This window comes from Nerophis ophidion, linkage group LG26 (assembly GCF_033978795.1).
Source record: "Nerophis ophidion isolate RoL-2023_Sa linkage group LG26, RoL_Noph_v1.0, whole genome shotgun sequence".
Classification (NCBI taxonomy): Eukaryota; Metazoa; Chordata; class Actinopteri; order Syngnathiformes; family Syngnathidae; genus Nerophis; species Nerophis ophidion.
The window spans coordinates 10,218,483-10,245,354 of record NC_084636.1 but is presented as its reverse complement, the minus strand read 5'-3'; the positions used below and the strand labels follow the sequence as shown (position 1 = coordinate 10,245,354).

The window sequence follows — 26,872 nt, the reverse complement described above, 5'->3', positions numbered from 1 at the left end:
AATTCATGATTTGTTAAAACATTTTAGTGGCTAGACAGTTAAAACGGGATATTGTGATTTCACAAGACTGTCTTAGAAGTGATCATTTGAAAATGTTCAATTTGAAAAATGTGCACTTAGAGAAAGTATAAAAATAAAGTGTTGCATAATGATATTTATCCGTTTCTATATATCAGGGGTAGGGAACCTATGGCTCTAGAGCATAGGTGTCAAACTCTGGCCTGCGGGCCAAATTTGGCCCGCCGTGTAATTTCATTTGGCCCTTGAGGCAATATCAAATTAACATTAGAGCTGGCCCGCCGGTGTTATACAGTGGTGCCGCTGTAACACCGCATTCACCGATTTCCCGGCACTGCCTTTAGCGTCCCCTACAACCTGTCGTCAAGTCTGTTTTTCCTCCTCACAAATAGCGTGCCGGCCCAGTCATGTAATATGTGTGGCTTCTACACACATGTAAGTAAATGCAAGGCATACCTGATCAACAGCATACAGGTCACACTGAGGGTGGCCATATGAACAACTTTAACACCGTTACAAATATGCGCCACACTGTGAACCCACACCAAACAAGAATGACAAACACATTCCGGGAGAACATCAGCACCGTAACACAACATAAACACGGAAGAACGAATACCCAGAAGCCCTTGCAGCACTAACTCTTCTGGACCGCTACAATATACACCCCCTCCCCGCTACCAACAAACCCCGCCCCCCTAGCCCTGCCCACCTGAGCCCCGACATTAACTGACCAGTAAAAAGGCCTGATAATTGATTTATTCATTTTTATTTTATTTTCAATTGTATTAGCCTCTGGAAAAAGTGAATGATAATATTTACCTCAGAAAACTGCAAATACAAAAGAGGCATTCAATTTTTATTTAAATTGATTTGATATGCCATTGATAGGCTTCACGGTGGGAGAGGGGTTAGTGCGTCTGCCTCACAATACAAAGTTCCTGCAGTCCTGGGTTCAATCCCAGGCTTGGGATCTTTCTGTGTGGAGTTTGCATGTTCTCCCCGTGAATGCGTGGGTTCCCTCCGGGTACTCCGGCTTCCTCCCACTTCCAAAGACATGCACCTGGGGATAGGTTGATTGGCAACACTAAATTGGCCCTAGTGTGTGAATGTGAGTGTGAATGTTGTCTGTCTATCTGTGTTGGCCCTGCGATGAGAGGGCGACTTGTCCAGGGTGTACCCCGCCTTCCGCCCGATTGTAGCTGAGATAGGCGCCAGCGGCCCCCGCGACACCAAAAGGGAATAAGCGGTAGAAAAATGGATGGATGCCATTGATATTTTTAAATTATTATTGTTATTATTATTTGAAACTCAATTTTGCATGTCACTATAAAGTTATATAAGCCTTGCTTGTTCAATATTCAATGCAAAACTTGTTTGGGTCCCTATTAAAAGGTTAATTTGTTCAACCTCGGCCCGCGGCTTTGTTCTGTATTTGAGTTTGACACCCCTGGTCTAGAGCCAGATGTGGCTCTTTTGATGACTGCATCTGGCTCTCAGATAAATCTTTGCTGACATTGCTTAACACGATGAGTAATGAATAATTCCGCTGGTAATCACGATGTTAAAAATAACGTTCAAAATATAAAACATTCTCATGCATTTTAATCCATCCATCCGTTTCCTACCGCACCTGTTCGGGAAATAATGTTATTAAAAAGAATTAGAGACTTATTGTACTCTAAAAATGTTGGTCTTAATTAAGAAATGCACGCATTTTGTTGTATTCAGTGATAAAAAATATGATATGGCTCTCAAGGAAATACATTTTAAAATATTTGTCTTTCATGGCTCTTTCAGCCAAAAAGGTTCCCGACCCCTGCTATATATATTTATCGTGAGAAATCATTAAGATGATCAGTTTCCACAAAAATAATTATCATTATTAATAATAACAACATAGAGTTAAAGGCCTACTGAAACCCACTACTACCGACCACGCAGTCTGATAGTTTATATATCAATGATGAAATATTAACATTGCAACACATGCCAATACGGCCGCTTTAGTTTACTAAATTGCAATTTTAAATTTCCCGCAAAGTGTCGTGTTGAAAACGTTGCGGTTTGATGACGCGTGCGTTTGACGTCTCGGGTTGTAGCGGACATTATTTTCCAGCCCGATCCAGGCTATAAGTAGTCTGCTTTAATCGCATAATTACACAGTATTCTGGACGTCTGTGTTGCTGAATCTTTTGCAATTTGTTCAATTAATAATGGAGAAGTCAAAGTAGAAAGATGGAGGTGGGAAGCTTTTAGCCTTTAGCCACACAAACAGCCGGTGTTTCCTTGTTTAAAATTCCCGAAGTTGAAGCTTCACTATGGATCAGAGCGGTCAAGCGAACATGGATCCCGACTACATGTCAACCGGCAGTTTTCAGTGAGAAAATTGTGGTAATAAGTCGGCTCTTACCGGAGACATCAGCGGAGTCAGCGTCCTCCTGGGGCTGCGTGACTTCCCTCAGAGACTCTGGCGTCAACACACCCGTGGCCACACTCCTCCGACTTTCAGGTACCATTTAATCTCACTAAAACACTAGCAACACAATAGAAAGATAAGGGATTTTCCAGAATTATCCCTAGTTAATGTGTCTAATAACATCTGAATCGCTCGCACTGCAATCGCCTTTTTTCCCCCTACTCCTTCACTCTAAATTTCCTCATCCACGAATCTTTCATCCTCGCTCAAATTAATGGGGAAATTGTCGCTTTTTCGGTCCGGATAGCTCTAGCTGCTACTGGCTATGATTATAAACAATGTTCAGATGTGAGGAGCCCTACAACCCGTGACGTCACGCGCACATCGTCTGCTACTTCCGGTACAAGCAAGGCTTTTTTTTAGCGACCAAAAGTTGCGAACTTTATCGTCGATGTTCTCTACTAAATCCTTTCAGCAAAAATATGGCAATATCGCGAAATGATCAAGTATGACACATAGAATGGACCTGCTATACCCGTTTAAATGAGAAAATCTAATTTCAGTAAAGGTAAATTGAGCAAATTGGCTATTTCTGGCCATTTATTTAAGTGTGTATCAAACTGGTAGCCCTTCGCATTAATCGTTACCCAAGAAGTAGCTCTTGGTTTAAAAAAGGTTGGTGACCCCTGAACTTGACCAATGTTTTTCAACCTTTTTTTTTTATGGCCAAGGCACATTTTTTTCATTGAAAAAAATGCATAGGCACACCACCAGCAGAAAACATAACAAAATGAAATTCAATAGCTGATATTGACCATGAAAAGTTGTTGGATAAGAATTCAAATCAAAAACCAAGCATGCATCAGTATAGCTCCTGTCTCAAAGTACTGTCATCACCTGTCACATCACGCTCTGACTCATTTGGAGTTTTTTGGTGTCTTCCTGTGTGTAGTCTAGTGCTGGGCGATATGGCCTTTTATCAATATCTCGATATTTTTAGGCCAGGTCACGATACACAATACATAGCTCGATATTTTGCCTTGATACATATAATCACAGCAGTGTTTTGTTTTTGGAGTCTTTGTGCACTTTTGTTTGTTTTGTCACCATAGCAACCCATTAGTTTCACGTGTTGAGTCTCGCACCTGTTGTCACTGATCATGTCACTGCTATTTAAGCCGGTCTGTTTCTGTTGTTTGTCCTAGTGACATTACCTCTCTTCACTCCATCCATACTACCTCTGCTACCCATGAGATTCCTGTTTATTATAGTTCATGCTTCATGCCATGCCACAGTAAGTGTTTTAGTTTCATGTTCATAGTTAATTGCCTTTGTGCTGGTCTTTTGTTTTCATTAGTCAAGTTTGTCCTCCGCCTTTGTGCGCGCCTTTAGTTTTGTACCTTTTTTTTAATAGTAATTAATAAATATGTCCCTACCTTCATGTCTTGCCCGCAACAAATTTCCTTTGCCTTCCGGAAATACACACCCAAGTCCACGTATTGACAGAATTAATAAATGCTCATTTTAAACTTTCATACAGAGAGGGAAATCATCACTAAGTCGATTTACCAAAAGTGTATTTATTAAACAGTTACTAAGCGGTGGCACAGACATTCATGTCATTTCCAAAACAGAAAGTGCAAGATTGTCAGAGACATTTTAAAACAAGCTATGGGTGCACTTTTGTGCATGATGTCACTAAGATGACATGTCACAACAACACTATATTAAAGTGCACTTTTTGTACAGAATGTCACTACTAGAGTAAAAACAAATAAAGTGCACTTTTTGTGCATGATGTCACACAAGATATTTCAATAACTGTTCAATAAAAATGAGCTGTGTAATAGGAACTTAAATAATGTATGTCCTTTGCTATGTGGTAGGTTACTGTGGATGTTATCTCCTTCTGTTGTTGACTATTTTTTTCAATGTGGAAATGGTTGCTTGGGCATTTTATGGGTGTGGCACCGAACGGAGATATTAATTTGCAGAGATTCAAGCACTCCTCATTCTCTAGTGGATGACTTTACAAATTAGCACTAATGCCAATTTTTCTAGCAACGCTTTTGCCGCACACTTGACAAAATACGGTTGTCTGTTCAACGTCTTCCCGCTTGAAGCCAAATTCCCGCCAGACGATGGACCCTGTGATGTTATTCTTGGGAATTAATTCTTCCTCCATTTGTTACCAGATTTGCACCGCACTGCTAGCACCACAGCTAACTTTACCCATGCCGCTACCTGTCTGCTCCGCGAGGGCGTATGACGTCGCACATTGTATGTGACGTATGTATTAAGGTGCGTTTGTTTTATGTCTCTGTGAGAAGGAAAGACAAGAAAGAGTGAGAAGATCCTGTATTGTAATGCCCGCAGCTAAAAGCAACTGCGTGAGAACATACTCGTAAATCACGAAATAGTCATTTTCTATATCGCACAGAGACAAAACCGCGATATATTCGATATATCGCCCAGCCCTACTGTAGTCTTTTAGTTCTTGTCTTGCGCTCTTATTTTGGGGGCTTTTCCTGTTTTGTTGGTATTTTCCTGTAGCAGTTTCATGTCTTACTTGAGCGCTATTCCCCGCACCTGCTTTGTTTTAGCAATCAAGGCCATTAAAGTTGTTGCTATCCTTCTTTGCGGGGACATTGTTGATTTTCATGTCATGAACGGATGTACTTTGTGGACGCCGTCTGCTCCACACGCTGTAAGTCTTTGCTGTCGTCCAGCATTCTGTTTTTGTTTACTTTGCAACCAGTTCAATTTTAGATTTGTTTTGCATAGCCATCTCTAAGCTTTAATGCCTTTTCTTAACGGCACTATCCTTTTGTTTAATTTTGGTTTAAAGGGGAACATTATCACAATTTCAGAAGGGATAAAACCAATAAAAATCAGTTCCCCTTATTTTATTTTTCGAAGTTTTTTTCTAAATTTTACCCATTGTGGAATATCCCGAAAAAAGGCTTTAAAGTGCCTGATTTTCGCTATCTGTGAAGCCACCGTCCATTTTCCTGTGACGCCATCCAGTGATATACATGCTATCCAGGTGGATAGCACAGCAAGATATAGCGACATTAGCTCGGATTCAGACTCGGATTTCAGCGGCTCAAGCAATTCAACAGATTACGCATGTATTGAAACAGATGGTCGGAGTATGGAGGCAGATAGTGAAAACGAAATTGAAGAAGAAACTGAAGCTATTGAGCGAATAGCTATTGACGCTATTCGGCCATGTCTGCCTTAGCATGCCGTGACCAAATATGTCTGATTAGCACATAAGTCAATTACATCAACAAAACTCACCTGTGTGATTTCGTTGACTTTATCGTTGGAAATGCATCTGCAGGATATCCATACATCTATGTGCCATGTCTGCCTTAGCATCGCAGGTAAAATGTGCAGACCAACCGATTGGGACTTTCGCATCTTGTGACACCGGAGCATCTTAAATCCGTCGATTAGTAAGTGTTTGTTTGGCATTAAATGTGGGTGGAGGGAAAGGATGGATGCAAATATAGCTACAAAGGCTTTCAATTTTTATTTAAATTGATTTGATATGCCATTGATAGGCTTCACGGTGGGAGAGGGGTTAGTGCGTCTACCTCACAATACAAAGTTCCTGCAGTCCTGGGTTCAATCCCAGGCTCGGGATCTTTCTGTGTGGAGTTTGCATGTTCTCCCCGTGAATGCGTGGGTTCCGGCTTCCTCCCACTTCCAAAGACATGCACCTGGGGATAAGTTGATTGGCAACACTAAATTGGGCCTAGTGTGTGAATGTGAGTGTGAATGTTGTCTGTCTATCTGTGTTGGCCCTGCGATGAGATGGCGACTTGTCCAGGGTGTACCCCGCCTTCCGCCCGATTGTAGCTGAGATAGGCGCCAGCGGCCCCCGCGACACCAAAAGGGAATAAGCGGTAGAAAATTGGATGGATGCCATTGATATTTTTTAATTATTATTGTTATTATTATTTGAAACTCAATTTTGCATGTCACTATAAAGTTATATAAGCCTTGCTTGTTCAATATTCAATGCAAAACTTGTTTGGGTCCCTATTAAAAGGTTAATTTGTTCAACCTCGGCTCACGGCTTTGTTCTGTATTTGAGTTAGACACCCCTGGTCTAGAGCCAGTAGTGGCTCTTTTGATGACTGCATCTGGCTCTCAGATAAATCTTTGCTGACATTGCTTAACACGATGAGTAATGAATAATTCCGCTGGTAATCACGATGTTAAAAATAACGTTAGCTAATTGATGCTATCATGCTAATAGCATGATAGCATTGATTAGCATGCCGTGCTAATCGATGCGCATTCTACGTAAATCAACTTGAATCCGTCCCTGATCGTGTTGTTACACCCGACAACACACCGACGAAGCATGATGTCTCCAAGGTACGAAAAACAGTCGAAAAAACGGAAAATAACAGAGCTGATTTGACTCTGTGTTTATAATGTGTTTGAGAAAATGGCGGTTGACTACCTAGGTGACGTCATCGCTCCGAGAGCAAATAATAGAAAGGCTTTTAATTCGCCAAAATTCACCCATTTAGAGTTCGGAAATCGGTTAAAAAAATATATGGTCTTTTTTCTGCAACATCAAGGTATATATTGACGCTTACATAGGTTTGGTGATAATGTTCCCCTTTAAGCAGTAGACACTTTTTTACCTGCACACTGTCATCTGTATATTGTGATCACGACAAACTAGTTCCCGACATCTACAAAGCAATTAGCTACTTGCTGCCACCTACTGATAAGGAAGAGTATTACATGGTTACCCTGCCGAGCCCTCGACAGCACGGTTACTCAACAACGGCACATTTGCACATTATTATTACTGGTTTGCAAACAATATTTTTAACCCAAATAGGAAAAAATTACATATTCTCCCACGGCACACCAGACTATATCTCACGGCACACTGGTTGAAAAACACTGTATTACCATACACGTAAAACAGATACATTATCCATCCATCCATCTTCTTCCGCTTATCTGAGGTCGGATCGCGGGGGCAACAGCCTAAGCAGGGAAACCCAGACTTCCCTCTCCCCAGTCACTTCGTCTAGCTCTTCCCAGGGGATCCCGAGGCGTTCCCAGGCCAGCCGGGAGACATAGTCTTCCCAACGTGTCCTGGGTCTTCCCCGTGGCCTCCTACTGGTTGGACGTGCCCTAAACACCTCCCTAGGGAGGCGTTCGGGTGGCATCCTGACCAGATGCCCGAACCACCTCATCTGGCTCCTCTCGATGTGAAGGAGCAGCGGCTTTACTTTGAGTTCCTCCCGGATGGCAGAGTTTCTCACCGAAGGGAGAGCCCCGCCGCACGACGGAGGAAACTCATTTCGGCCGCTTGTACCCGTGATCTTATCCTTTCGGTCATGACCCAAAGCTCTTGACCATAGGTGAGGATGGAAACGTAGATCGACCGGTAAATTGAGTGCTTTGCCTTCCGGCTCAGCTCCTTCTTCACCACAAAGGATCGGTACAACGTCCGCATTACTGAAGACGCCGCACCGATCCGCCTGTCAATCTCACGATCCACTCTTCCCTCACTCGTGAACAAGACTCCTAGGTACTTGAACTCCTCCACTTGGAGCAGGGTCTCCTCCCCAACACGGAGATGGCATTCCACCCTTTTCCGGGCGAGAACCATGGACTCGGACTTGGAGGTGCTGATTCTCATTCCGGTCGCTTCACACTTTGCTGCGAACCGATCAGTGAGAGCTGTAGATCCCGGTCTGATGAAGCCATCAGGACCACATCATCTGCAAAAAGCAGAGACCTAATCCTGCGGTCACCAAACCGGAACCCCTCAACGCCTTGGCTGCGCCTAGAAATTCTGTCCATAAAAGTTATGAACAGAATCGGTGACAAAGGACAGCCTTGGCGGAGTCCAACCCTCACTGGAAATGTGTTCGACTTACTGCCGGCAATGCGGACCAAGCTCTGGCACTGATCGTACAGGGAACGGACCGCCACAATAAGACAGTCCGATACCCCATACTCTCTTAGCACTCCCCACAGGACTTCCCGAGGGACACAGTCGAATGCCTTCTCCAAGTCCATAAAGCACATGTAGACTGGTTGGGCAAACTCCCGTGCACCCTCAGGAACCCTGCGGAGAGTATAGAGCTGGTCCACAGTTCCACGACCAGGATGAAAACCACACTGTTCCTCCTGAATCCGAGGTTCGACTATCCGGCGTAGCCTCCTCTCCAGTACACCTGAATAAACCTTACCGGGAAGGCTGAGGAGCGTGATCCCACGATAGTTGGAACACACCCTCCGGTCCCCCTTCTTAAAGAGAGGAACCACCACCCCGGTTTGCCAATCCAGAGGTACCGCCCCCAATGTCCACGCGATGCTGCAGAGTCTTGTCAACCAAGACCGCCCCACAGCATCCAGAGCCTTAAGGAACTCCGGGCGGATCTCGTCCACCCCCGGGGCCTTGCCACCAAGATACATTAAAGTTTTATAATTATCAAACTGTAGTACGGATACCACACGTGGTACGTGGGCTCCACCTAGTGGTACGCCAAAGAATCACTTCATCAAAAGATTGGTATTTCATTTCCCAATATTTAAATACAATGTTATTGTTCAAACTGTGTGCAATGTATTAGTGGCCCCAAATAATTAAATATACTTGTTTTTAATGAATACCTAGACCTGTCGAGCTCTTTCGCACTTTGTGGCTCGCTGGAGCTTTTTCAAAAATGGAAAAAGATGGGGGAAACATATATTTGTTGTTTCAACAATGTTTCTGTAGGAGGACAAACACGACACAAACCTTCTTAATTGTTAGAAAGCCTACTGTTTGATATGTTTGTGTTGACATTATTTGGCCCTACTAATTTTGGTGGTCCTTGAACTCACCGTAGTTGGTTCAGGTGTACAACTTTCTCCACCGCTGGCACACAAAGAGGTGTTTTATGCCACTTCGTCTTTGTCTCATTTTGTCGACCAAACTTTTTATGCTGTGTGTGAATGCACAAAAGTGAGCTTTGTTGACTTGGGCGGAGTGCTAATAATCCATGCAAACATGCTATTTAGGCTAGCTGTGTGTAAATATTGCATCATTATGCCTCATTTCTAGGTATATTTGAGTTAATTTAATTTCCTTTACTTGCAGTATGTCCTCTGTGTATTTCATTTATATTTGCATGTCTCATGACACATTATCTGTATGTGATATTGGCTGCACTTCTGATTGTTTGCCATGTTATTCCAGACCACAACGAAAGTTACCCAGCTTGCAAAGATTGTAATAAATCCATTAGAAGAAGACAGCCTGTCCTTTCCTTTAACTTGGGCACACACATCTATACCTTTGGCGGTTTTAAGCCAGTAATTTCCAGGAGTTATCTAACCCTCTGAGACACTTAATGTGCTGCCGTCATTATAACACTTGCATAAGGCTTTTAACTTTTTGCAGCTCCAGACAAATTTGTTTTTTGTATTCTTTGGTCCAATATGGGTCTTTCAACATGTCGGGTTGCCGACCCCTGACCTAGGCCTACTACGCTACTGGATTTTAATGTTGGAGAGCCAAGTGTTTTTTGAAGTAGTAATGGGTGAAAAAAAGTTCAAGAACCACTCAATTATTTATGTATTCATGTGAATCCCTACCATTGTCCCTGCAAATACATTATGCATGTTTTTAACCAAACTTAATGCAATTTTACATACATGTAATCGTAAGTCCCCAAAGTTATGCACCAATTTTAGTTGTGATTGCGATGAACACCCTTAAGTCACAGGTGTTTTGTAGCGCACACTTGGCTGTGTGAGAAATTTCAAGTCATCTGACCTATGGGGGTCTAATGAGGCGATTATGTGGTGTCATTGTAATAGAGAAAATAGCACAGGGGTGCATGTTTTGACACATTTTCAGCCTTTTGTGTGCAGGAGTTCAGAATAAGAAGAGTTAGCCTATAAAAATACAATATATTGCCAAAAGTAATTGACCACCCGCCTTGACCATATATGAACTTAAGGTGCCATCCCATTCCTAACCCATAGGGTTTAATATGATGCCGGTCCACTTTTGCAGCTATTACAGCTTCAAATCTTCTGGGAAGGCTGTCCACAAGGTTGTGCAGTGTGTTTAAAGGAATTTTCGACCATTCTTCCAAAAGCGCATTGAGGTCTCACACTGATGTTGGTCGAGAAGGCCTGGCTCTCAAGTCTCCATTCTAATTCATCCCAAAGGTATCCTATCGGGTTCAGGTCAGGACTCTGTGTAGGCCAGTCAACTTCACCCACACCATACTCTGTCATGCATGTTTTTATGGACCTTGCTTTGTGCACTGGTGAACAGTCATGTTGGAAGAGGAAGGGGCCCGCTCCAAATTGTTCCCACAAGGTTGGGAGCATGGAATTGTCCAACATGTTTAGGTATCCTGGAGCATTCAAAGTACCTTTCACTGGAACTTAGGGGCAAAGCCCAACTCCTAAAAAACAATCACACACCATAATTCCTGCTCCGCCAAATTTCACACTCGGCACAATGCAGTCCGAAATGAAACCGTTTTCCTGGCAACCTCCAAACCTAGACTGATCCATTAGATTCCCAGATGGAAAAGTGTGATTCATCACTCCAGACAAGGCGTCTCCACTGCTCTAGAGTCCAGTGGCGACGTGCTTTACACCACTGCATCCCACGCTTTGCATTAGACTTGGTGATGTATGGCTTAGATTCAGCTGATCGGCCATGGAAACCCATTCCATGAAGCTCTCTGCATGCTGTACGTGGGCTAATTGAGAGGTCACATGAAGTTTGGAGCTCTGTAGCAACTGACTGTGCAGAAAGTTTTTGCACTATGCGCTTCAGCATCCGTTGACCCCTCTCTGTCAGTTAACATGACCTACCACTTGGTGGCTGAGTTGCTGTTGTTCCCAAACTCTTCCAATTTCTTATAATAAAGCAGACGGTTGACTTTGGAATATTTAGGAGCGAGGAAATTTCACGACTGGATTTGTTGCACAGGTGGCATCCTATGACAGTTCCACGCTGGAAATCACTGAGAGTGGCCCGTTCTTTCACAAATGTTTGTAGAAACAGTCTCCGTGCCTAAGTGCTGGATTTTATACGCCTGTGGTCGGGCCAAGTGATTAGAACACCTGATTCTGATCATTCGGATAGGTGGGAAAATACTTTTGGCAATATAGTGTATGTTAATACGTGCATGGAAATAGTTTAAAACAACCCAGTCAAATAGAACAGGACTACAATATGTTTGGCTTTCAAAACAAAGGTATTCCATTAGGAAAATAATTGGAATTCTAATAATCTGTCGTTGTCGCTAAAGTGCAATTAACTTCACGAGGGGCTTGTGACACAATGAGTCAAGTGTAAAAAGAAGTTAACCACTATGATTAAAACACAGCGCTCAACTTGCTTTTCTTCTTGCCAAGGCGGACACATAGATACCGATGAAAGGAAGGACATCAACAAACAAAAGCAGCCATGTTCTCTCATCTGCTGAGACCTTGTTCCCAGGGTTTCAATTAGGGGCTCCTGATTTCCCCCGGGGGCTCCCGTCACTCCCTCCCTCCCTCGCTCAGAGATGCCTCATTAACAGCAAAAACACACACACACACTCACACACGATTTAAGAGCGTCACGTGTTGGTCCCGGCCATTAACACTCAAACGCAGCGGTTTGCTTACCCCTGACTTCTCGTCAAAGATCTTGATGCCTCCGAAGGAAACAGTCAGGAAAACCTTCTTCTTGTGTTCTCCTTTGGAGCGAGCTGCTGCTGCGACACCCTGCAGGCACAAATATTGAACAGTATTAGGTCGGGGGAAGGGTCTTTATTACAGGGAGCAATGTAGAGTATCAGCCTGAGAAGTTATTATGGAAAACTGAGGCTCAGAGTTATATGTCTTGGCATTGAAACGAGCACTAGTTAACTACTGGAATAACAGCATGTCAACACAATAAAGCAACAAAAGGGACCTAAAGTGAGGCTGTGCTAACTTTGGTAGCTTGCGGAACCACACTCCACGTATTTCCTACAATAGTTTACTTGGTATTTGTTTATTTTTTAATTTGAAGTATATGGGTAATTTAAAAGGATGCATTGTATCACATACTGTGCACCGCTCTCAGCAATATTATTCTTCCATGTACCTTGTACAAACCGCGTTTCCACATGATTTGGGAAATTCTGTTAGAAGTAAATATAAACGGAATACACGGATTTGCAAATCCTTTTCAACCCATATTCAGTTGAATGCACTACAAAGACAAGATATTTGATGTTCAAACTTTATTTTTTTTTTGCAAATAATAATAAACTTAGAATTTCATGGCTGCAACACGTGCCAAAGTAGTTGGGAAAGGGCATGATCACCACCTTTTCTTTTAACAACACTCAATAAACTTTTGGGAACTGAGGAAACTAATTGTTGAAACTTTGAAAGTTGAATTCTTTCCCATTCTTGATTTATGTAGAGCTTCAGTCGTTCAACAGTCCGCTGTCGTATTTTACGCTTCATAATGCGCCACACATTTTCGATGGTAGACAGGTCTGGACAGGAAAGAACCCGCACTCTTTTTTCACGAAGCCACGCTGTTGTAACACATGCTGAATGTGGCTTGGCATTGTCTTGCTGAAATAAGCAGGGGCGTCCATGAAAAAGACGGCGCTTAGATGGCAGCATATGTTGTTCCGAAACCTGTATACATCTTTCAGCATGATTGGTGCCTTCACAGATGTGTAAGTTACCCATGCCTTGGGCACTAATGCACCCCCATACCATCACACATGCTGGCTATTGAATTTTGCGTCGATAACAGTCTGGATGGTTCGCTTCCCTTTCCGGATGACACGATGTGGAGTATTTCCAAAAACAATTTGAAATGTGGACTCGTCAGACCACAGAACACTTTTCCACTTTGCATCAGTCCATCTTAGATGATCTCGGAAACCAGAGAAGCCGGCGGCGTTTCTGGATGTTGTTGATAAATGACTTTCGCTCTGCATAGTAGAGCTTTAACTTGCACTAACAGAAGTTGCGACCAACTGTATTTAGTGACAGTGGTTTTCTGAACTGTTCCTGAGCCCATGTGGTGATATCCTCTAGAGATTGATGTCAGTTTTTGATACGGTGCCGTCTGAGGGATGGAAGGTCACGTTCATTTAATGTTGGTTTCCGGCCATGCCGCTTACGTGGAGTGATTTCTCCAGATTCTCTGAACTTTTTGATGATATTATGGACCATAGATGTTGAAATCCCTAAATTTTTTGCAATTCCACTTTGAGAAACGTTGTTCTTAAACTGTTTGACTACTTGCTCACGCAGTTGTGGACAAAGGGGTGTACCTCTCCCAATCCTTTCTTGTGAAAGTTTAAGCATTTTTTGGGAAGCTGTTTTTAAAGCCAATCATGGCACCCACCTGTTCCCGAATAGCCTGCACACCTGTAGGATGTTCTAAATAAGTGTTTGATAAGCATTCCTCAACTTTATCAGTATTTATTGCCACCTTTCCCAACTTCTTTGTCACGTGTTGCTGGCATCAAATTTTAAAATTAATGATTATTTGCAAAAAAAAAAAAAATGTTTATCAGTTTGAACATCAAAAATGTTGTCTTTGTAGCATATTCAACTGAATATAGGTTGAAAATGATTTGCAAATCATTGTATTCCGTTCATATTTACATCTAACATAATTTCCCAACTCATATGGAAATGGGTTTTGTAAATAGAGATGTTCGATAATATCGGACGATAAATGCTTTAAAATGTAATGTTGGAAATTATCAGTATCAAAAAGTGAAATTAATCACTTTTTGAACAGCATAACAACAACAACAAGAGTGTGTTGTTGCCGGTGCTGTAGCCGTGGCTAACAAGCCAGCAAGCTCGGTGACTGACTAACGACACCATGTCTGTGGTTTGGGATTATTTCAAAGTGTGTCTGACCGCTAAAAAAAACGGCAATTTGCAATGACTGCAAAAAGTGGTTTTTACGAGGAGGATCCAAGAGGTCTTCCTTAAATACGAGCAATTTGATCTCCCACCTCTTCAAGAATCATTAGGAGATACACGATGAGTACAAGCGGAAGATGGATGAAAAGCAAACACCGAAAAAAAGTAATACCACACAGCTGTCGCTTAAAGACTCCGCCGAGAAAAAACAAAAATACAACAAAAAACCCCACAAGGCGAAAGCCCACGTTGTGGTCAGGGACAACGCACGCAGTATGTCAAAAGCTACAGTGAAGTTTAGTGTGGCTAGTCTGCCCTGCATGGCGCACACTTTGCAGCTTGCAGTAAACAGAGGTGCACTGTCTCAACGCAGCATTTCAGAAGCTCTGGATGACTGCTTGGCCACTTCAAGCACTCACCACTAGCTTGCAGAACATTTGTGTTACTCATACAGATACGTTAGACCAGGGCAGATTATAATTTCCTGTTATACAGTATGCCAGGCAGTCTTGCACTAAATCAGGACTATGTTATTGTTTACTTTATTACTCTAGTATACTCTGGACTGAAGCTGTGTGCCTTCATTGTTTTTGTAGCTGTTGTTTTGAGGCATGATAAAAAAAAATTAAAAAAATAATGCACTTTGTGAAAGTCAAAGTATAGTTGTAGCAGGTATCAGGATTATCTCAGGGAGAGCATGTCCCAAATTCCAAGCTGCTGTTTTGAGGCATGTTAAAAAAAATAATGCACTTTGTGACTTTAATAATAAATATGGCAGTGCCACGTTGGCATTTTTTTTTCCATAAATTGAGTTGATTTAGTTTGGAAAACCTTGTTACATTGTTTAATGCATCCAGCGGGGCATCACAGCAGAATTAGGCATAATAAAACTGTATATAATCGGTATCGGTTGATATCGGTATCGGTAATTAAGATTCAGACAATATCGGATATCGGCAAAAAAGCCATTATCGGACATCTCTAGTATTTACTTTATTCATTGATAAGGATGTAACTAAAGATATATTTTTCTATATGCCTTATAAACGCTATATTATTTGTGTCCCTGATGTGGGATCTGAGCCGAGGATGTCGTTGTAGCTTGTGCAGCCCTTTGAGACACTTGTGAATAAAGGGGAACATTATCACAATTTCAAAAGGGTTAAAAACAATAAAAATCAGTTCCCAGTGGCTTCTTTTATTTTTCGAAGTTTTTTTTAAAATTTGACACCTCCCGGAATATCCCTAAAAAAAAGCTTTAAAGATCTTGTTTTTCGTTATTTGCGATGCGACTGTCCATTTCCCTGTGACGTCATACAGGGCTGCCAATACAAACAACATGGCGGTGACCAATGCAAGATATAGCGACATTAGCTCAGATTCAGACTCGGATTTCAGCGGCTTAAGGGATTCAACAGATTACGCATGTATTGAAACAGATGGATGAAACAGAAACAGTCTTCAGTAATGCGGACGTTGTACCGATCCGTTGTGGTGAAGAAGGAGCTGAGCCGGAAGGCAAAGCTCTCAATTTACCGGTCGATCTACGTTCCCATCCTCACCTATGGTCATGAGCTTTGGGTCATGACCGAAAGGATAAGATCACAGGTACAAGCGGCCGAAATGAATTTCCTCCGCCGTGTGGCGGGGCTCTCCCTTAGAGATAGGGTGAGAAGCTCTGCCATCCGGGAGGAACTCAAAGTAAAGCCGCTGCTCCTTCACATCGAGAGGAGCCAGATGAGGTGGTTCGGGCATCTGGTCAGGATGCCACCCGAACGCCTCCCTAGGGAGGTGTTTAGGGCACGTCCAACCGATAGGAGGCCACGGGGAAGACCCAGGACACGTTGGGAAGACTATGTCTCCCGGCTGGCCTGGGAACGCCTCGGGATCCCCCGGGAAGAGCTAGACGAAGTGGCTGGGGAGAGGGAAGTCTGGGTTTCCCTGCTTAGGCTGTTGACCCCGCGACCCGACCTCGGATAAGCGGAAGATGATGGATGGATGGATGGATGAAACAGATGGTCGGAGTATGGAGGCAGATAGCGAAGACGAAATTGAAGAAGAAACTGAAGCTATTGAGCGAATAGCTATTGACGCTATTCGGCCATAGCATGGGTGTACCTAATGAAGTGGCCCATAGCATGGCTGCCTTATTAGCATCGCCGGTAAAATGTGCAGACTAAACGATCAGGATTTTTGCATTTTGTGACACTGGAGCAACTTAAATCTGTCAATTGGTAAGTGTTTGTTTTGCATTAAATGTGGGTATCTAGTTTCAAATGTACATACAGCTAGCGTAAATGGCATGTTAGCATCGATTAGCGTAGCATGTTAGCATCGATCAGCTGGCAGTCATGCTGCGACCAAATATGTCTGATTAGCACATAAGTCAACAACATCAACAAAACTCACCTTTGTGATTTCGTTGACTTAATCGTTGCAAATGCATCTGCAGGTTATCCATACATCTCTGTGCCATGTCTGTTTTAGCATCGCCGGTCAAATATGCAGACACTCTGGCAAATTCAATGGGGGTCTGGCGGCAGATTTCTTGCCAGTGGTGCAACTTGAATCCCTCCCTGTTAGTGTTGTTACACCCTCCGACAACACACCGACGAGGCATGATGTCTCCAAGGTTCCAAAAAATAGTCGAAAAAACGGAAAATAACAGAGCTGAGACCCGGTGTTTGTAATGTGAAAATGAAAATGACTGGTGTGTTACCTCGATGACGTCACGTTATGACGTCATCGGTACAAGACCGATAAACAGAAAGGAGTTTAATTCGCCAAAATTCACCCATTTAGAGTTCGGAAATCGGTTAAAAAAATACATGGTCTTTTTTCTGCAACATCAAGGTATATATTGACGCTTGCATAGGTTTGGTGATAATGTTCCCCTTTAAGGCCTATATTGATTGATACTGGAATAAAAGCATGTCTTAGGAATCTCACTTATGTCTTGTCTGCTATCATTTGTGTTGTAGGTTCACATGGTATCTATTTGATTTGCTAACTTTCTTTTGGATACATAGAAGGAGAAATGATAACAGACACTCTGGTTCTAAATATTCTTCTTTTATTCATGTAAACACCTACGTCCACTGGAATTACAGCATTTGTGAAAACACTCCGACAGGCCCAAATTGCTAATGTTGGCAGCCTGAGGCGCTGCCGGAGTTTGAGTTGTTGGTTTTACATTTTGTTTTTCATTTGAAGTGATAAGGAAAGTGAAGGATGAATCATTTCAGACACGTGTACTATTTCTTATGCTTCTTCATGTTGAGAGCCAGATGTACTAAATGTTTTGTTTTGATCAAAAACATGTGCAAAGCGAAAAAATCCAAATTAGACATCAAACCCTGCTGTGAGACCCTATTCTAAATGATATCTACATCTTCTCCTCCCAGTATTTTGCACCGTCTGATAAGCTTTATATATTCTGCAAACCTAATTAAAGAGACGTTATCTCCTTGCACATGATTTACAGTCGTGGTCAAAAGTTTACATCCACTTGTAAAGAACATAATGTCATGGCGGTCTAGAGTTTCCAATAATTTCTACAACTCATAATTTTTTTGTGATAGAGTGATTGGAGCACATACTTGTTGGTCACAAAAAAAAAACATTCATGAAGTTTGGTTCTTTTATGAATTTATTATGGGTCTACTGAAAATGTGACCAAATCTGCTGGGTCAAAAGTATACATCCAACAATGTTGATATTTTCTTACATGTCCCTTGGCAAGTTTCACTGCAATAAGGCGCTTTTGGTAGCCATCCACCAAAATTGGTGCAGTTCAGCTAATTATGTTGGTTTTCTGACGTGGACTTGTTTCTTCAGCATTGTCCACACGTTTAAAGTCAGGACTTTGGGAAGGCCATTCTAAAACCTTCATTATAGCCCGATTTAGCCATTCCTTTACCACTTTTGACGTGTGTTTGGGGTCATTGTCCTGTTGGAACACCCAACTGCGCCCAAGACCCAACCTTAGAGCTGATGATTTTAGGTTTTCCTGAAGAATTTTGGAGGTAATCCTCTTTTTTCATTGTCCCATTTATTATATGTAAAGCATTAGTTCCATTGGCACCAAAACAGGCCCAGAGCATAATACTGAGACGGTATGATGGTATTTCTGGGATTAAAGGCCTCTCGCTGCTGTGTTCGATCTGCTTTAGACTTGCCCTTTTGTGGGTTCTTCCGAGGATGTTGTAGTCGTAATGATTTGTGCAGTCCTTTGAGACATTTGTGATTTGGGGCTATATAAATAAACATTGATTGATTGATTGATTGACTCCCGCGACTGTGTTGGATCCATTATGGATTGAACTTTCACAGTATCATGTTAGACCCGCTCGACATCCATTGCTTTCCTCCTCTCCAAGGTTCTCATAGTCATCATTGTCACCGACGTCCCACTGGGTGGGAGTTTTCCTTGCCCTTATGTGGGCCTACCGAGGATGTGGTCGTGGTTTAAATTGTGGTTTGTGCAGCCCTTTGAGACACTAGTGATTTAGGGCTATATAAGTAAACATTGATTGATTGATTGACCTTTTCTCTTCCAAACATATTGCTGGGTATTGTGGCCAAACCGCTCACTCTTTGTTTCATCTGACCACAGAACTTTCCTTCAGAAGGTATTATCTTTGTCCATGTGATGTCAGATGAAACAAAAATGGAGCCATGACAATATGTCCTTTACAAGTGTGTGTAAACTTTTGACCACGACTGTAAATCACGTGCAAGGGGATAACATCTCTTTAATTATGTTTGCAGAATATATGGAGATTATCAGACCGTGCAAAATACTGGGAGCAGGTGAATCAAATATCATTTAGGATGGGGTCTCAAAGTAGGGTTGGATGTCTAATTTGGATTTATTGTCAAATTTGATCATTTTTGTGGCCAATAACATTACAAAAAAAGAAAGGCATTTCTAATGTGAATGCAAACTGACCATGACGTCATGATGTCGCTCGTGCTGCAGTGTTTACAGAAGTAAACATGGCTTCCACTCTAGTCAAGCTCGGTACTGGCACTTTTGTGGAGAGTTTGGGAGACAAAGTCAACATTTTCCGAACCGAATTATAGGGCGTAGAAGATCGAGAAGGAAGAGGACAAGTAATTTGGCTCCGGCGATTTTACCAAATAATTTGCTTTGAAACAGCGTGTCTGCGGCAAGCAGTCGGCGTAAAGAGTAGTGGAACACAGTGGCCTAGTGATTAGAGTGTCCGCCCTGAGATCGGAAGGTCATACCAAAGACAATCAAATGGGACCCATTACCTCTCTGCTTGGCACTCAACATCAAGGGTTGGAATGGGGGAGTTAAATAACCACAAATGATTCCCGGGTGCGGCACCGCTGCTACCCACTGCTCCCCTCACCTTCCAAGGGGTGAATAAAGGGATGGGTTAAATGCAGAGGACAGATTTCGCCACACCTAATGTGTGTGTGACAATCATTGGTACTTTAACTTTAAAGGCCTACTGAAACCCACTACTACCCACCACGCAGTCTGATAGTTTATATATCAATGATGAAATATTAACATTGCAACACATGCCAATACGGCCGGTTTAGTTTACTAGATTGCAATTTTAAATTTCCCGCGAGGTGTCCTGTTGAAAACGTCGCGGAATGATAACGCTTATGTTGACGCATCATCATCGTTATTGGTTGGAGCGGACATATTAGCCCAGCACCACTCACGGCTAAAAATCGTCTCTTTTCATCGCATAATTACACAGTATTTTGGACAACTGTGTTTCTGAATCTTTTGCAATTTGTTCAATTAATAATGGAGACTATAAAGAAGAATGCTGTTGATGGAAATCGGTGGATTGCAGCTGCCTTTAGCAACCGAAACACAGCCGGTGTTTCTTTGTTTGTTGAGAAGGTTTAACACAGAGCGGTCAAGCGAACATGTTTCTCTACGTCAACCAGCAAGTTTTTGGATGGGAAAATTGTGATATTGAGTCGGCTCTTACCGGAGACATCAGCGAAGCTTCCGTCCTGCTGCAGCTGCGTGACTTCCCTCAAAGACACTCGCGGTCAACACACCTATGGCCACACCCCTCCGGCTTTCAAGTACTATTTAATGTCACTAAAACACTAGCAACACAATAGGCAGATAAGGGATTTTCCAGAATTATCCAAGTAAATGTCTCTAATAACATCTGAATCGCTCCCACCGCATTTGCCTTTTTTTCCTTCTTTTTTTTCTAGTCCTTCACTCTAAATTTCCTCATCCACAAATCTTTCATCCTTGCTCAAATTAATGGGCATATGCTAATTATTTGGCGAAACGAGTTTGACCCGGCGGAACTTCTAGACATGCGCTAATAAAAATAATATTTTGTGAGACGAGTTTGACCCGGCGTTAATCCTGGGCCGGCAGTAATGCTAAGCATGCGCTAATTATTTTGCGAAACGGGGTTGACCCAGCAGTAATTCTAGGCAGGCGCATACTATATACCTGGCGGCAATTCAAGGAAATACGGTACTCCCTTTTTACCTTATCAGTATTAGAACAATGAGGCCGTATACCTTTCTGGGTAGGGTGGGGGCTGTTTTCGTATTCAATAAATTGTCTCTTCCCGTTTGATTTTCAGACCACTTCTAGATGATGGTATTAGCGCACTGTAGGACTGGTCTCCTAAAGCTTTAGTAAAACTTGATAATATTCCTATTCTGTCTTGATGGTCGTTCTTACTCAACATATATGTCATCTGAAAGAAATTGGGATTGACTAGTGACTTTAATTCCCTGAGAGGAAGACTGGTCAGACACCTGTACTGGCTCACCTGCACTGGCTCCCTGTACACTTAAGATGTGACTTTAAGGTTTTACTACTTACGTATAAAATACTACACGGTCTAGCTCCATCCTATCTTGCCGATTGTATTGTACCATATGTCCCGGCAAGAAATCTGCGTTCAAAAGACTCCGGCTTATTAGTGATTCCTAAAGCCCAGAAAAAGTCTGCGGGCTATAGAGCGTTTTCCGTTCGGGCTCCAGTACTCTGGAATGCCCTCCCGGTAACAGTTCGAGATGCTACCTCAGTAGAAGCATTTAAGTCTCACCTTAAAATTCATCTGTATACTCTAGCCTTTAAATAGACCTCCTTTTTAGACCAGTTGATCTGCCGCTTCTTTTCTTTTTTCTCCTATGTCCCCCACTCCCTTGTGGAGGGGGTCCGGTCCGATGACCATGGATGAAGTACTGACTGTCCAGAGTCGAGACCCAGGATGGACCGCTAGTCGGGACCCAGGATGGACCGCTCGCCTGTGTATCAGTTGGGGACATCTTTACGCTGCTGATCCGCCTCCGCTTGAGATGGTTTCCTGTGGACGGGACTCTGGCTGCTGTCTTGGATCCGCTTTGAACTGAGCTCTCGCGGCTGTGTTGGAGCCACTATGGATTGAACTTTGCTTTCCTCCTCTCCAAGGTTCTCATAGTCATCATTGTCACCAATGTCCCACTGGGTGTGAGTTTTCCTTGCCCTTATGTGGGCCTACCGAGGATGTCGTGGTGGTTTGTGCAGCCCTTTGAGACACTAGTGATTTAGGGCTATATAAGTAAACATTGATTGATTGATTGATCGAACTTTCACAGTATTATGTTAGACCCGCTCGACATCCATCGCTTTCGGCCCCCCACTTCTGAGGTCCTCTCCAAGGTTTCTCATAGTCAGCATTGTCACTGGCGTCCCACTGGATGTGAATTCTCCCTGCCCACTGGGTGTGAGTTTTCCTTGCCCTTTTGTGGGTTCTTCCGAGGATGTCGTAGTCGTAATGGTTTGTACAGTCCTTTGAGACATTTGTGATTTGGGGCTATATAAATAAACATTGATTGATTGATTGAACAGTACCTTAAAGGTAGAAAAGCGCTATACAAGTATAACCCATTTACCATTTTATTTACACTGTTAGGCACCTGTTATGTGGAATCTTAGATGAGCCCCAAATGGGTTCATTTAAAGAATTAAAAAATAAATCAATAGTGAGCGACGCAAAGCTCCAAGCACACCTTCGCAACGCCCCGTGGAAAGGTAACCGCCATCATTTGTAACTCTATAAGTGCGTCTTGAGGGCCGAGATGTCGACCTGTGCCGCATTAGCATAGGCGAGTGCCGGGGAGGAGGCAGGCTGCAGGAGCGGGGAGGAGCGCCGTGACGGAGGAGGAGGCGGCGAGATCAGAGAAAAGCACTTGATGGATTTCCTGTCGCAAGAAATGAGGAGGAGGGAAGCCGTTTGATCAATGAGCTGTCTATCCTCTCCTCGGCCCTCCACACCTCAAGCTGGAATTTTCACCACACGTGGGGAGAAAAAAAAATAAAAAATGCGAGAATGCAATTTTTTTCCTCCTCCCCAATTCAAATACCTCCTGCAGGACAATAAATAATGAATAAGGCTCTTCACGCTGTCTACAAACTCTTTTTGAACACTTTCTGAGGATGTTAAAATCACCGTGAGCTGATTTTTCTTTTTTTTTTTCATCTCGATCTTCGTCCCGCCTCATCCTCCTCTCCCTCGCCTCTCATCCCAAATGATTCTCCCCTTGCTGTTAACTAGCTCATCTGTCTTCCTCTGCCTGTAATTGTTCCTGTCCTTGCAAATGAGACTTTCACCCCGATGGCCCTCTCATCCATACGAGCTAACCTTGCCTCTTCCTCGCACACTCGTCATTCTTTCTTCCGCTTTGGAAAACTAACTTCGGAGGGGAAAAAAAGACCTATAAAGTACCAGAAGAGTGGAAAATCACTTTGCCTCTACTTTGTAGTTATTATCATACATATCTGATTTATGATGTTGCGAAACACGTACTTTTCGGACTATAAGGCGCACTTAAAATCCCTTAATTTTCTCAAAATTCCACGGTGTGCCTTATAACCCGGTGCGCCTAATGTACGTAATCATTTTGGTTGTGCTTACCGACCTCAAAGCTATTTTATTTGGTACGTGGTGAAATGATAAGTGTGACCAGTAGATGGCAGTCACACATAAGAGATAAGTGTAGACTGCAATATGACTCAAAACAACACCAACATTGTATATGTTGCATTGGTATTGGGGCAGTATAGCTCGGTTGGTAGAGTGGCTGTGCCAGCAACTTGAGGGTTCCAGGTTCTGCCCACCTGGTCACTGCCGTTGTGTCCTTGGGCAAGACACTTTACCCACCTGCTCCCAGTGCCACCCACACTGGTTTAAATGTAACTTAGATATTGGGTTTCACTATGTAAAGCCCTTTGAGTCACTAGAGCAGTGGTAGGGAACCTATGGCTCTAGAGCCAGATGTGGCTCTTTTGATGACTGCATCTGGCTCTCAGATAAATCTTAGCTGACATTCCTTAACACGATAAGTAATGAATAATTCCGCTGGTAATCACAGTGTTAAAAATAACGTTCAAATTATAAAACATTCTTATGCAAGAAGTCACATTAATGGTGAGAAGTATTATATTTATTTTTGGTTAGCTTTAGAATAACAATAGTATTAAAAAAAACAAGAGACTTATCATACTATAAAAATGTTGGTCTTACTTAAAAATGCACGCATTTAATTGTATTCAGTGTTAAAAAATATTATATGGCTCTCACGGAAATACATTTTGGAATATCTGGCTTTCATGGCCAAAAAGGTTCCCGACCCCTGCACTAGAGAAAAGCGCTGTATACCGTATTTTTCGGAATATAAGTCGCTCCGGAGTATAAGTCGCACCGGCCGAAAATGCATAATAAAGAAGGAAAAAAACATATAAGTCGCACTGGAGTATAGGTCGCATTTTTGGGGGAAATTTATTTGCTAAAATCCAACACAGAAAATAGACATTTGAAAGGCAATTTAAAATAAATAAAGAATAGTGAACAACAGGCTGAATAAGTGTACGTTATATGAGGCATAAATAATCAAATGAGAAGGTGCCTGGTATGTTAACATAACATATTATGCTGAGAGTCATTCAAATAACTATAACCTATAGAACATGCTATACATTTACCAAACAATCTGTCACTCCTAATCGCTAAATCCCATGAAATCTTATACGTCTAGTCCAGGGGTGTCAAATGTACGGCCCGAGGGCCCGCTGACAGATTTTATCCGGCCCGCGGGATTTAGTTTGCTACGTTTAAAAACGAACCTAAAATTTTCGAATGAAAGAAACTGCTCTTCTAAGTGTGTCCACTGGATGTCGCAATAGCAATTATTCGTATCTTTGTAGTTGATGCTACGTATGTACAAAATAAACTATGTGATGTTAGTACATCATTCGAGGAAAATAATCAAACTACATAAAAAACATCTTGTAATTTATCTTGATAGTTTGAAAATGAACACCAATGAGTTGACTGTTGAACATTATCACATCCTTTATTCAGAAAATATAAATAAGGACAAATAAAGATAGGATACTATTAACTGTACAAAAAAACCCAACAGAATAATGATTTGTACATTTTCAGAAAGTGCTTGTTCTATTTTTAAACAATGATCTAAAGTTGATGAATGGATGAATGGTGTGAAAAGACAATACAACACCATTATGATTTGTACATTTTCAGAATGTGCTTGGTCTATTTTTAAACAAAGAGCTGAAATTTTCTGTATTTTTAAGTTATCGTGCCGAGATTTTTTTCTCCATGTGGCCCCCGATCTAAAATGAATTTGACACCCTTGGTATAAACCATTTAACAATTTATGAATATAACAATATCAACAACAACAAAAAACATGCTTTTTTAAAATACTAGATTACAAAAAAATTATCTAGAAGAGAGGTGAATGGTGTAAAAACAACAACAACCCAGAAATATTATGATTTGTAAATTTTTAAAATGTGCTTGTTCTATTTCTAACAAAGACCTGAAGTTGTCTTTATTTTTAAGTTATCGTGCCGTGATTTTACCAGTCCGGCTTACTTTGGAGTAGATTTTTTCCTCCATGTGGCCCCCAATCTAAAATGACTTTGACACCCCTGGTATAAACCATTTAACAATATATGAATATAACGATATCAACAACAAAAAACATGCATTTTTTTTTAAATACTAGATTACAATAATATGATCTAGAAGTGAGGTGAATGGTGTAAAAACAACAACAACCCAGAAAAATTATGATTTGTACATTTTCACAATGTGCTTGTTCTATTTCTAACAAAGATCTGAAGTTTTCTTTAATTTTAAGTTATCGTGCCGGGATTTTACCAGTCAAGGCCCACTTTCGAGTAGATTTTTCTCCATGTGGCTCTGGATCTAAAATGAGTTTGACACCCCTGGTCTAGTCTCTTCCGTGAATGAGCTAAATAATATTATTTGATATTTTACGATAACGTGTTAATAATTTCACACATAAGTCGCTCCTGAGTAAAAGTCGCACCCCCGGCCAGACTATGAAAAAAACTGCGACTTATAGTCCGAAAAACACGGTAAATATAATTCACTTCACTTCATTGAAAGTATAAAACATTACACACGGCGCTCAAAAATCTATCAAAATGTATTAGTACGACTTTGGTAAGCTATGAAGCCGCACCGCTTGATGGATTGTACCCTGCTTCAACATAGAATAGAATAGAACACAATGGACTTTATTGTCATTATATTTGCATATAACAAGTCCTCCCACCTCTGAAGACATGCACCTGGGGATAAGTTGATTGGCAACACTAAATTGGCCCTAGGGCGTGAATGTTGTCTGTCTATATGTGTTGGCCCTGCGATGAGGTGGCGACTTGTCCAGGGTGTACCCCGCCTACCGCCCCAATGCAGCTGAGATAGGCTCCAGCGACCCCAAAAAGGGACAAGCAGTAGAAAATGGATGGATGGATGGAGATTAATGACTACAACTTAAGGTGCGGTAGTGGGAACAAATATGGGATAAAAATAAATTACACAAGAGGTAATAAAGATAAAACTAAGAATTTAAATAAACAGACTACTATCCAATTAAAATAATAAGCAATCCTGTACACCAGTGGTTCTCAACCTTTTTTCAGTGATGTACCCCCTGTGAACATTTTTTTAATTCAAGTACCCCCTAATCAGAACAAATCATTTTTGGTTAAAAAAAAAAAAAAGAGATAAAGAAGTAAAATACAGCACTATGTCATCAGTTTCTGATTCAATAAATTGTATAACCGTGAAAAAATATTGCTCATTTGTAGTGGTCTTTCTTGAACTATTTGGAAAAAAAAGATATAAAAATAACTAAAAAGTTGTTGAAAAATGAACAAGTGATTCAATTATAAATAAAGATTTTATACACATAGAAGTAATCATCAACTTAAAGTGCCCTCTTTGGGGATTGTAATAGAGATCCATCTGGATTCATGAACTTAATTCTAAACATTTCTTCACAAAAAAAGAAATCTTTAACATCAATATTTATGGAACATGTCCACAAAAAATCTAGCTGTCAGCACTGAATATTGCATTGTTGTATTTCTTTTCACAGTTTATGAACTTACATTCATATTTTGTTGAAGTATTATTCAATTAATAT

General features: G+C 41.7%; 1 protein-coding gene across 5 annotated transcripts in view; it reads right to left on the bottom strand.

Moving 5' to 3' along the window:
- dab1a (DAB adaptor protein 1a) overlaps positions 1-26,872 on the bottom strand; it is a 708,809-nt gene that overhangs the window by 95,382 nt on the left and 586,555 nt on the right. For all 5 annotated transcript variants that reach the window (XM_061888190.1, XM_061888192.1, XM_061888191.1 and 2 more), the window contains exon 9: positions 12,110-12,208. In XM_061888190.1, the coding sequence (XP_061744174.1) occupies positions 12,110-12,208 (99 nt within the window). The remainder of the gene's footprint in view (positions 1-12,109; positions 12,209-26,872) is intronic.